This window comes from Helobdella robusta, assembly GCF_000326865.2.
Source record: "Helobdella robusta unplaced genomic scaffold HELROscaffold_66, whole genome shotgun sequence".
Taxonomy (NCBI): domain Eukaryota; kingdom Metazoa; phylum Annelida; class Clitellata; order Rhynchobdellida; family Glossiphoniidae; genus Helobdella; species Helobdella robusta.
The window spans coordinates 606,181-618,970 of NW_008705371.1; the positions used below are offsets into that span (position 1 = coordinate 606,181).

A 12,790-nucleotide genomic window follows, 5' to 3' on the forward strand; every position below is an offset into this window, starting at 1 on the left:
CAACAACATCAACAACATCAAACACATCAAAAACAACAACAACAACAGCAACAACAACAACAACAACATCAACTACAACAACATCAACAAAAACAACAGCAACAACAACAAGGTTGCCAACGAGGGCAGACTTCTCCAAAATGGTAACATAATCAACGATCAAAAAATGATTAAAAAAATGTTTTTAACAAAGGAACCGCTACAGAATGAAATCAGCAGAAAGGTACATACGAAAGAATTGTCTATGCGAAGAAAAACTGGGTGAGAAAACGAGAACTAAACTAAGTCGTTTCCGGACAAGTCATCACTTGTCACTAAGGAGCAACAGGGTTCTCTGAGGTTTCACAGGTGAAAGCAAATGCAGGTTGACGATGACGAGTTAGTCCCGCACTTGTGACTTGAATTTCAGGCCATATCAGAGTAAAGAAGAATGTATGGACTTGGTGATTAATGACCTCAGTGAACTCAGCGAACGCCCATTGGAGGCAGGAGAAATACTGTTACAGGTACTGGAGATACTGGAGAAAAACTAGTCTGAGAGCAACTACAACTACAACAAACACAAAAACAACATTAACAACAACAACATCTACGACAACATCTTTAAAAATAGTAATAATAACAGCCGTAACAACAACAACATCAACAACAAACACATCAACAACAACAACAAACACAACAACAATAATAACAACAATTACAATAATAAAGCTGATAACAGCAACAAAAACAATAGCCATGAAATTATACAAATGGCAACACAGATGAAAACGCCACCAGCGATATAAAAGTTTCTATCAAAACGCCCAATGAAAAAAGTTGAAAGAAAGTGCAAAACCTAGCCAGCCAGCCAATGAATGAAGCCAACTAGCGTTATAATAAGTTGAATTTCTCAATTTTCCAAGGATGGCACACAAACAAACGACAACTTCTTACTTCTGTTCATAAAAATCATCATTATTAATGAAGCTATTGTAACATCAGATAAGCAGTACACTGAAAAAAGAGATCGAATAGACTAACCACCAGAGAAAGTTCATAATAGCACCACCATGCAATATATTATAACCTACAGCTAGTTTAATATTAATGTATTAACGATAAAAATAGTCATTACAGTATTATTAATATTATATTTGCAGATTATTTTGAGTAATATTACTAAACAATTATCATAGAAAGAAAAAAAACCTATCATTAAAATCGATAACAAGCAAAACATGCTCCACTCAAAAACAGCCTGGAATAAGTACTCCTTTTAAATACACTACAGATAATTATATACGTATATATATATATATACAATACATATATATATCCATCTAAATATCCATATATATATATACATATATATATGTATATATATATATATCCAACTTTACAAGTGTGAATACAAGAACGAACACACATCTTATATGTACCAACATGTACAAATTTAATAATACAAACCACTACATAAATACCCACCAATTGTAAAATACGCCTGCATCTATGTATTTGCATACTTCTGTAAGCTGGTACACACACATAAAAACACACATAAACACACATACAAACAAATGTTACAAGTGCGTGAGTGGTTAAAGATGTATGCATAGAAGGAAAGATAATTGCGCGTTGAAAGCGGCGGCTTGTTTGCGGTGGATGTTCTCCAAGATTACCTGAGATCGTCTCGTTACGTAACTTCATTTATTGGGATTAAAATCCACTGTATTCCTTCGTTGTTGATGATTATGACGACTTGATGACATGTATGGTGGACCTTGATGACGTAAATAGAGATGATGACGTGTGGGCGTGAGCAGGGCAACACGTCCGAACAACAATGATAAGATTTCCGAGCTAGTAGCGACATGTTTTCTTATCGACAGATGATTACTTGCACAAATCGAAACTAAATATTTTACGAACACAGGAAACCAACAGATCATCAAAAACGCTGGACTAACTTTTTTTACCCTCAATTAACTGACTACCCAACTACACACCTTCACGTCCAACTGCTAATCCACCTGATGATTACTTACAACGTGCATACCATACCAACCACCAAACCACCTACCTAGGTCGTCGTGCCAGCCTCTCAATTAACTGGCCACCTAACGAAGCACTGACCAACCTCTCCTTTCCAACGAACAAGTGTTAACCTCATGTCTCATACCTGCTAACCTGTCTACACATCAAACTGATGCGACTGCTGCCCCTTGGTGGATATTTGTGCTTCCTCAAGCGAATTCAACGCATAGTATAACTCAATGTAAGATCATCACATATGAATTCTGACTATCAAAACTGATTTATTCAAGCACATTAGGAAGAAAAATGTGATTAGAGTAAAAATTATTCCAAGTGGCATAAACATTTCCATTAAATAAATAATTGCACAATTTAAAAAAGGCACTACAACTATTCTTATATGTGCGTATATATGTTTGTTTTATGTATGTCTGTATGTTTGTATTTATGTGTGTGTGTGTGTGTGTGTATGTGTGTATGTATAATTTGGTTAAATATCCTATAGAAACGAACGAAACGCTGTAAAAACAACAAAATAAAAATCATGAACAATATTTCAGCACTATCAAGGATGAAAAAAATCGATAAGATAGCAGGGAGAGAGAGGAAAATAAACACGAACAAATGAGTCTTATTTATCTCCTAATGAATAAAAAGTTGAATAAAATTTATTTGTACGCAAGTTACATCTACAAACAAGTAACATAGAACTTACATACAAGTTGCACACACATATGCCATAAACGTTATTCGCAAGTTATTTATACGAGCTGTATATGCGTTGCATACAAACATTTTATATTTAATATACAAATATATACAAACTATATACAGACTATATACAACAAACTATATATATATACAAACTGAATATACAAGGCAGACATTGGCTTATCTCGGCCATTTATATTTTTCATTACGAAACGTTTATTGCTTGCTCGGAACAAATTGAACTTTCTTGAAAATAAACAAAAAACATCAGATAGATAGATATTTATTCCGCCGCTAATGATGATAACCTCTGGAAACGCATGAAAACAGTAATATAAACTGCTGCAATTGCAATAATAATTTTGTTATTATTTATTTATCAAATGATGAATGTCTAAACTGTTGGAATGATGATGACGACGACGATGATAGTGATGGTGGTGACGAAATTTTCAGTTGAGAAGTTCATTGAGATAAGTTGTCGGATTGATAGCATTCCAGGCTAATTAGTATCAGCCGTGTTCCTTTCTTTGTTTGATATCCACCTCTTAATGGTCACCGTCTGAAAGTTAATTTCGTTCCAATTTTAATTATGACGTCATCATTAGTAGCAACAACAACAATATTTTGTATCGTCATTGTTGCTTAAGCAATGATAACAACGAAATAACATTTTTTAACATAACACAGTTATTAAAAACAATTAATCATCCAAGAAGCAAAAATTATCACCATAATGAATACTTCCTAGAATTATTTTACAATGGTTTCCACGGATTAAAAGAAACAGAATAAAATTACGTCCTCGATATCTTGGATTGCCGGGAAAAACATGAAAATGTAATGAAAAATTGAATCGTAGGGGTTATAGAGTTGGTTTGAAGGTGATACAATAGTGGTTAGAATGAAATCAACTCTGGTCGGATGGAATGGAGAAGATGGAGCAATTATTGAAGAACATCTCGGATCACGTTTAATGACACATCTGCACCGACAACTACAATGCTATTCATCATGATACAACTACAATTGAACATTTTTGACGACAGCAGCAACAACAACAAAAACATCAACAACAACAACATCAACAACAATATCAACAACAACATCAACAACAACAACAACAACAAGGTCAACAAGGACAAAAATGGTGACAACGATGATGATTTGAATGACGATGAAATGTTACTGTAGACTAATTTAACTACACAAAATATATGTGGTGACCTTGAGTAAAACGTGCAAAAATGCTCAAAGGTCAACACCATACCTCAATTTTAAAGAATTTCAAACAATTTGGTGAATTCCAGAAGTTCACATTTGAATTATTGTTGTCGTTTTTATCATCAGTGCTATTATTATTTGTATCATTACTATTATTATTATCATTATTATTATTATTATCATTATTATTATTATTATTATCTGGTTGAATGACATAACAGATGACCAAATCTTTGGCAACCTGTTCGGTGATGCGATTCAATCTTGATAGTGATGTCCAGTCCGAGATGGCACATGGATCATCACCATCACCATCAACATTATTATTACTCTTCATATGATTATTATTATTATCATTATTATTATTGTTGTTGCTGTTGTTGTTGTTGCTGCTGTTGCCAACATGAATAATGTTGTCATTTGAATTATGGAGTACCGGCTTGACGACAACAGAATATGTTGAATGATAAAAGGCAGGTCCATCTTTGTACAACACTGAAGACAAATCAACAAAACTACTTCAAAGAATTTAACAAATAATATTAAAAAACAACAATAATTCAACAAATAATATTAAAAATAAATATTGATAGTTAATGAAAATACTAAGGCTATCAACCAACCAAAATTTGACCCATATTTGACCCCCGACCTTACGACCCAGCCCTTGCTCCTCAGGTAATGGTAGGCTGCATAGGTCACAACAAAATTCGGGTCAAAGTTCATAAAGAGACGCCACGTCCTCAATATCGACATTGGCTTCTGCTGTCACAATGGGTGCAAATTTTAAATTGCTACTCAAGTTATTGTGATTTTATTGAAGATGAGTTACGTTTCAAACAGAGAAGATTGATGATATTTTAAATGGAGGATGATGACTCCACGGTTATAACGAGCAAAAATAAGCAAATATTAAATCACGGCGAGTGACGTGACGTGCAATTTAAACCAAAAAACTCTTAAGAACCTTCTGATCGTCATATATCACGAGGCACCCCAAGCCATAGGTCAGGAAAAATGCCTGCAAATATTTTTCACATTGCTAACCAGAGAGTTAGAATAATATAAAGATAGGTGAGTGATAAAAACACAAAAATAAATTAATACAAAAAACTGCTTTCCTCGTAGAACATACATTAGAATTTTTTTAAATTTAGCAAATGAATATTTTATGAAGAAATGAAAACTTGAATCCTACCTCACATAAACTTAACACTAATGGCTCATGAACATCACTGCTCCTGAAATTTTTATAGAAAAACACAACATTTAACAATCTGTGTAGCAAAACTTTCATGATCTACATTTATCAAAAAGTTGAATAATTCCATGAGAACCAACGGTAGGGTAGGAAATGGAAGAGGAGGCAGACCATCATCCTCAATATCATTTCTCTTCTTCTTACAAGGAATCAGGAACCTCTCGTCAGCCTCCAAATACTCAGCCAGCAATTCAGGTGGGCCTCTGGAATGAGCTCCCTTACCAAAAAACCCCTGCGAATTCATTATTTGGTGATGTATTGACATAATTTATTAAGAGGATTGATTTTTTAAAGTTGTAGCCAAATCATTGTTTAACTATCTGGAAACTTTGAACTGGAGTGTTTCATTGCTAATGTGGATAATTTTTATTACAAATTTTAAAAAAGTTAAACAGTGAATAAAAATGGCATGAAATGATTTAAGAAACATACAGTGCTGAAGAAAACATAAATGAATTTTGAAATGAAGACTGTATCACATAATAACAACAATCTTTAAACAACAAATTATTGTTATTATTATTAATACCATTATCATTATTTTATTATTTTTATTATCATTATTATTATCATCATGATTGTTATTATAATTAACTAAAAATTAGTTCAAAAGTATTTTAAAGCATAAAATAGGATTGGATGGAACACAAACTGAACCAACTAATCAGCCAACAGCTGGGCAATAGTAACTTGATTCAAATGCAAAAAGTACAAAAATTAAATGTTCAGCTACACCATCAGTTGCTTTATATTTTAAGCTGATGCCAACTAACATCCAAATATTGCTAATATGAAAAGAATTACAAATTAAATAAATACAAAGTCTATAATAAAGAGCAGAACTAACATTGATGTAGATAAATTCAATCTCATCGAGATCATGCACCAACACTGATCCACCATCATAGAAACCTTTGCAAACCTTCCAATTATTGAAGGTACTTGCCTGGCTGCACTGAAGCGAGACTGGCAGTGGTTCCTGGTGTGCCGCTTGCGCGCGTGCTCTCTTACGCCTCGGCTCCTTCAACCTCACAGAGGGTTGCATCTTTTTGCAGAACAACTTTCTCACTTGATGGAGATGGTGTTTCAAAAAATGTTTACCTGTCAAGATATGGGATAGATTAGTTAAAAAATGGACAAGAAACACCCAAACTTAGTTTTAATTTATATTTATATTAATATCTGATTCTTAATCCTACAGTAAAAAGAGTAAAATTTATAAATTAAATAGTGATTCATTGTAAGTCTTTGGTTCTCACAATATGTAGATTTTTTGGTAAATTAACTTCTAATTTTTTTAAATTAGTTGTAATTAACAACGAAAATTAATACAAAATAGAATAATTATTATTTCCTAATAAACGGTGGGCCAGACAAACTTATGCCACAGAAAAAAGAAGAGAGTGATTTCTCCTGCTACAGTGAACCTTGCAGGCACTTCAAGCAGAAAGACCAGAGGTGTATCTAACTAAACCACAAAATCCGACAAAAGACCATGACTTCAGAAAACTCTCCATTTCAAAAATATATAATAAATATAAACTTTTCCAAGCTAATTTAGGAGAATTGGCTTCAATCAGAACAAAGCTGAACAGAATTTTGATTAATTAACCACAATTAAAATTAACCACGATCTAGTTGATTAAAAATAATCAATGAGATTAAATAAACTATTGAAAATGAAACATCTGTTAATTAATTAAATGACGTTTTCCCAAGAAAATTCTGAACACAAGCGAGTTGTTAGAACAGTGAGTGTACTTTAAACTTTACAGTGCAGTAAGGTAATCTGTAAACTTTACATTGTACTTTTACTGTTTTCTGAACAGACCTATAGTCATAGTGTAATGTAATGTGAAGTTACTGCTACATGTTACTCTAGTCTGATAACACCACAAGACCAGGTTTGTTAGGAAAACAGTACAAAATTTAAAAAATATGAAAACAACTTTGAAGCCAATCTTGTTTGTTAATGAATTAATCTTAATCTTATTAATAAAAATTTTAATTTAATAATTAATAAACATTGCAAGTGTCATCAAAATTTTTGAAACTAACAACATTGTTTCTAAATAAATTTATTTATAATTAATTGATTGACAATTTTTTTCAAAATTTTAATTTCATCTGTTTCATTACTGTATTAGTTAATTAACGAATATGCATTAAATTAAATTTATATTACAATTATTTAGCGAGTAAAACCAGTTTAACCACCATCACTACAGGCCAGGCTAAACGATAAATAAGATTTTAAAAATAATACCAAAGAAAAAATAATATTTAGACATAGAACATGGATATATATATATATATATATATATATATATACATATGTATATATATATATATTTATATATATATATATATTATATTTATATATTTTATATATATATATATATTACAATATTTTATAAATTCTACCGAATGTTTGGCGTTAATATGTTTGTAGATCGTTTTTTCAATTTTTCTCACTAAAGTTTTTTGGTGAACGTTTAGTTTATTGAAATTCAAAATAAACTTATTTTCCGAATTCATGCTGCAAATAAGGCCATATTTCGATTCCGAATGAATCATCATCAGTGCTTTCTGCTGTTTATATAGGGAAATATTGACTTTGTCAAAATGAATTTAGATGGAGATTGACTTTGTCAAAGTGAATTTAGATGGTAATTTTCATCTATATATATATATATATATATATATATATATATATATATATATATATAGATATATATATCTGTGATATAGAATTATAAGTATATGCTATATATATATCTATTGCCAATAATCAATTTAACATGGTCAAAGAAGACAGATGAATAACTACAATGCACGGATTAAACATTATTTTAAAAACTCACAAAATATGCAATATATTATACTGGATTGTCCATTATAAACATTGCTGACGTCAATGGCGACTTTAATCGCTGCAGAAAACCTCATTCAATTAAAAATTTTGTGAGAAACCTTGAGGCAATAATATCTGACTAAGTTAAAATACAATATAATATAATCCCAAACTATAATGTCAAGTAGTATAGTTTAATTCTTTAGTGTTACTATTATTATTTAAAGTGGTTCAGAAGATTATAGTCTGTGTAAGAACCACTACTAACTAATTATTGTTAAGTTTCTAAAACATCTTTTAGTCAAGGACGCACAGATGAAAGAATGGGATATCACACGAATTTTTGATATTTTGTCAAAAAATTACAAAAATTAAAAAAATGAACAAAAATTACGAATTTTCTGATCCTCACAGTTATCATTATCAACCTTTGATATTATTTAATAAGAAAACGGCGTAAATCTCATAATGTTAAAACTTTGAATAAAAAAAATTAGTAACAAAATCATATATTTTAAGTAAAAAGATTATAAATTGTTTTTGCACAAAAGTTTTAATTTCAAAGTGTACCCTGGAAAAAAAACGGGAACGTACATGCACCCCAGTTGATTCGATCTTCTAACATTTTCCGAACTGCTTAAACTTTTCAGAGTTGAATTTGTGAATTTGACCCGCTCGTGTTGGTTGGCCTCTGCTAGTCGATTGCTCTTTTTTTTCTCGTTTGTTGGTGAAACGTCATTACTGATGATATGCTGGCTGGAAATTGAAAACAAACCGTTTCCATTGGATAGTTCGTTTTTTGATTTCTTTTTCTCAGAGACTTTTCTATTTGATTGGCTGTTGTTAGCAAGTTGCATGATATTGTGACTAAAAGGCTTGTTGCTTTTGTTGCTGGTTGTATTGTTGTTGTTGCAGCTTTTGACGAAATTACGATTGCTAGTGTGTCTGACAATGTTTATTTTTTCAGAAATGTTGTTGATGATTTCAGTTTTATTGTTGAGGATTTTGTATTTTCCGTATACATTGTGTGCATTTTTTAATTTTTCATCATAATCATTTTCGTCATCGTTAACTCTATTTTTATGTTCCTTAAAACTGTTTTGGTGGTAAATGTTTTTCTTGAAATTATTAGTTGCTTTACTGTTATTGCTATTGTTGTTCTTCTGGTAAAAAGAGTTAAACTGATCAGTTGAAGAGTGATCGTTAAATGGAGGAGAGCTATAAATAGTTTGGTTGTCGGATGACGTTTGTTCTTGAAATGAGCCATCCAAAACTTGAAATTTTAAATAGTAATGCATGAGAATTTGTTCAGAAGCTAACGTTTAAAATGTAATAAAAATAAATAACTAAATTAGCGATAAAATTGAGGTTGATGGCTAAACTCACAGAAGGAAGCATAGATGACACTGATGATGACCGACAACAGGAGAAGAACACCAGACACGAGAAGCAAGCAATTCAACACGTTTGCTACTATTACACTTCTGTGCAAACCACTTCTCAGTGCTTGAAAGACGTTCCGCAGAACCATTCTTGTGGTCAATGAAACTTCAAATTTTTCTTTACTGCTCAAATGCGATGTCTCTCTATTGTTAAATGACAAAATGTTGAGGTTTTGGTTGTTGTCGATTTTGCACTTGTTGAAATTGTCGTTAGTTTCCCCCTTACTACTGTCGTTGTTGTTTTTGATTTGTTGCGTTAGCCTTCTCTTTTGCATTTCTTTGCTCCATGTTTTGAAGTCCAACTTGTTTTTTATGGTTGATGCTGATGTCGTTGTTGAGCTTCTATTACAATTTCTATGCGACCTTGCACTGTTGTTGGCTCGCTTGGGGAGGCGTTCGATTTGTTGTCGATCCTGCAGAGTTAGGACGATTTTATTTAATTTCTTCCTCTGCTCCTCAGTCAGCATTTTGGTTTTCCATGTTTGTTTCTTGCAGCTCTGTCTTCTTTTCAGCATCAACATTTGTTGCTGTTGATGTTGGTGGAACGTTGAAAAGAATGTGAGGGCAGCCGTTTGAGAGAGTATGATGGTCTCTTCATTTTTGTTGTGCAGTTGAGTCGATGGGAGCATCTCCGGAACATCTTCGTCCAACGTTGCCAACATCTCCCCAACATTCTTCAACATGACTGGCATGGTTGCGGCAACATTCAGTGTTGTTGGCACAACGTTGACTCTGCTTGCTTTCCTGCTCGCTGCAATGATGGATCTTCTGGACATGCTCAGACGCTTCCTGGCTGAGTTTCTGATGTAGTTGTTGTTAAGTAGAGATGTTGAAGTTGTCGTTGTAGCTGTTGTTAAAGTTGATGTTGCTGCTTTTGCTATGGTTGCTGTCAACAAGTTGTTGAACTTTTGATAATTTGTGTTAAGTTTATTGGTGTCGATGTTTCGGTCGTCATAATGATCACCATCACCGTTATTACTATTGACATTCTTACCGTAGTAATTGTTGTTATCATCAAAATTATTAGTATCTCCATCGTAACTGCTTGTTACATTGGATGATGAAAATGATGATGGAAGTGGTTGAAACCCTTTCCTTGCTTGGTGTTCAGTTGCTACAGATGCTGCAAACGTTGGAGACGAAACTTGCAACAGCGTGGAGGATGATGTTGTGGCCGACCCTGGATGTAATCCTTCCGATGAAGTTCTGCAGTTCTCATCATCGGCGAATGTAACATTAACAGATTTTTTTCGAGATATTTTTGAAACTTCGATGACGTTTTTGTTAACATCATCATTGACGTCATCATCAAATAGTCCACTGTCAATGAAGATGTTAATTTTGTTGTCAATATTACACTGATGACGTACATCATCATTTTTATCATCATCATCATCATTTTTTTCATCTTCATCGCCGTTCATCTTTATATAAAGTTTAAATACTTTTGTCCAAAAGCTCGTCTGAAGCTTTCTGGATGAATTCTCATGCTGAATCTTTCTTATATACTCCATTGCTATCATCATCATTCTTGCTATTGCTATCATCATCGTCATCATTGGCGTCAACTCTATCATCATCATCATCATCATCATTGTTGTCGTTATCATGTTCGTCATCATTTTACATGTCGTCAGGATTTCATTGGAGTGACGGGGATGAAGAATGAATGAAGTGAGATGAGAGGGAGATTGGTCCTTAAGAAGGAAACGAATGCTATAGAGAAATATACTTGTATCTAATGCGCGATTGAGAGAAAAGGGAAAAATAGAGGAGAAAGAAAAAAAATTGTTGAGAGAGAGAGAGAGAGAGAGAGGAATGAATATGAGAAAGAAGAGATTGTGGAAGTAGATATTATTGAGAAGTGCTTCGGAATCTTGTTAACACGTGGAAAATAAGCATGTTAAGGATAGTGCTATATAGACTTATGCCTTTGTCTGTATGTTTGTCTGCCTGTTTGTTTGTTTGTATGTGTGTTTGTATGTGTGTTTGTATGTTTGTTTGTATGTTAGTTTGTATGTATGCTTGTTATTAATGAATGTTCGTTTGCATACTTTGTTTGTATGTTTAACTGCATGTTTGTTTTGTTTGTGCAGTTGTGTGTTTTTAGGTTATATTTTTTATTTTGTTTCTCCTACTATAATGTAGGCTTGTTTGGTTGGTACGTAGTGCATGGTTGTTTCCACTTCTGTTTTCATATGTTGGAAAAATGGAAAAGTTTGCAAGTTATAAAACTGGTCAACAGTACGTTAACAAAAGTTAAAAGTGTTCACATGAAGGTTTGTTGATTCAACAAATCAACAACAACATTTCATAACAACTATTAATTAATAACTAACTCAGCCAATCGACCCGTAACTAAACTTACAACAACTACTATAAACCAACAACAACCTCATTTTTTGCAACTCAACCAACAGCAAATAAACTGCAACGTTATTAAAATTAATTAAAATTAATAAAAAAATGATTAAAATTAATCAAACCAAAAAAAAAAGAAAACAGTTTAACAAAAATTCATTAAAATTGCAAAAAGGACGACGACAAAAATTACAACAACAACAACAACAAAACAACAACAACAACATTGATGATATCTTCAACATTTTCAACAACAACATTAAAAGCATCAACATCACAAGACACGCGCAACAACATCCAACTTTACACGCCACATCCCTTCCAGCTCTTCCAACAACAACAACAACAACGATGTCAATATCATCAATACCGTCTTTGTCATAATTTCTGCTGTTGTCATCATCAACAAGACATCAACATCATTATCACTATCATCATCTTCATCATCAGTATCATCATCATCACTATTATCATTATCACTATCATCATCGTCGTCATCATCATCAAGACGACCTCTCGAGAGAGCATCATGGGAATTTAGTCATAGGTAGGTTGGCAACACATGTATGCATGCATGCATGCACGTTTGCATGCGACAGGTGCATTTAAACTTATTTCGCGCACTCACTCACTCATTTATTTATTCACTCATTCATTCACTCATTCATTCATTCACTTATTCATTCATTCACTCATTCATTCATTCACTCATTTATTCATTCATTCATTCACTCATTCATTCATTCACTCATTCATTCATTCACTCATTCATTCATTTACTCATTTATTCACTTCTTTCATTCATCTGTTGTTGACTCAGTTTTAAATAAAATCTCAAACTACCGTACAAACAGCTGATTACGTACGCATCCACTCACTCACTCACTCACTCACTCACTCACTCACTCACTCACTCACTCA

The 12,790-nt window shown here is 32.7% G+C and overlaps 3 protein-coding genes across 3 annotated transcripts in view; 1 reads left to right on the top strand and 2 right to left on the bottom strand.

The window, feature by feature from the left end:
• The window catches only part of HELRODRAFT_180982 (hypothetical protein), a gene marked incomplete at both ends in the record, with an annotated part of 1,752 nt that extends 1,219 nt beyond the window's left edge, over positions 1-533 (top strand). Inside the window, 2 exons of the mRNA XM_009030258.1 lie at positions 49-261; positions 410-533. Coding sequence (XP_009028506.1) covers positions 49-261; positions 410-533 — 337 coding nt within the window. The remainder of the gene's footprint in view (positions 1-48; positions 262-409) is intronic.
• Positions 534-3,229: 2,696 nt separating this feature from the next.
• Positions 3,230-7,053, bottom strand: HELRODRAFT_180983 (hypothetical protein; the record flags this gene model as incomplete). The annotated part of the gene is made up of 8 exons (XM_009030259.1): positions 3,230-3,289; positions 3,998-4,446; positions 4,575-4,716; positions 4,919-4,972; positions 5,150-5,192; positions 5,293-5,444; positions 6,060-6,313; positions 7,044-7,053. The coding sequence occupies 8 exons, from the start codon at positions 7,051-7,053 to the stop codon at positions 3,230-3,232; spliced, it is 1,164 nt and encodes a 387-aa protein (XP_009028507.1).
• A 1,540-nt stretch (positions 7,054-8,593) lies between these two features.
• HELRODRAFT_180984 (hypothetical protein) lies at positions 8,594-10,932 on the bottom strand (the record flags this gene model as incomplete). Its single annotated transcript, XM_009030260.1, has 2 exons — positions 8,594-9,381; positions 9,453-10,932. The coding sequence occupies 2 exons, from the start codon at positions 10,930-10,932 to the stop codon at positions 8,594-8,596; spliced, it is 2,268 nt and encodes a 755-aa protein (XP_009028508.1).
• Between the last annotated feature and the right edge of the window lie 1,858 nt (positions 10,933-12,790).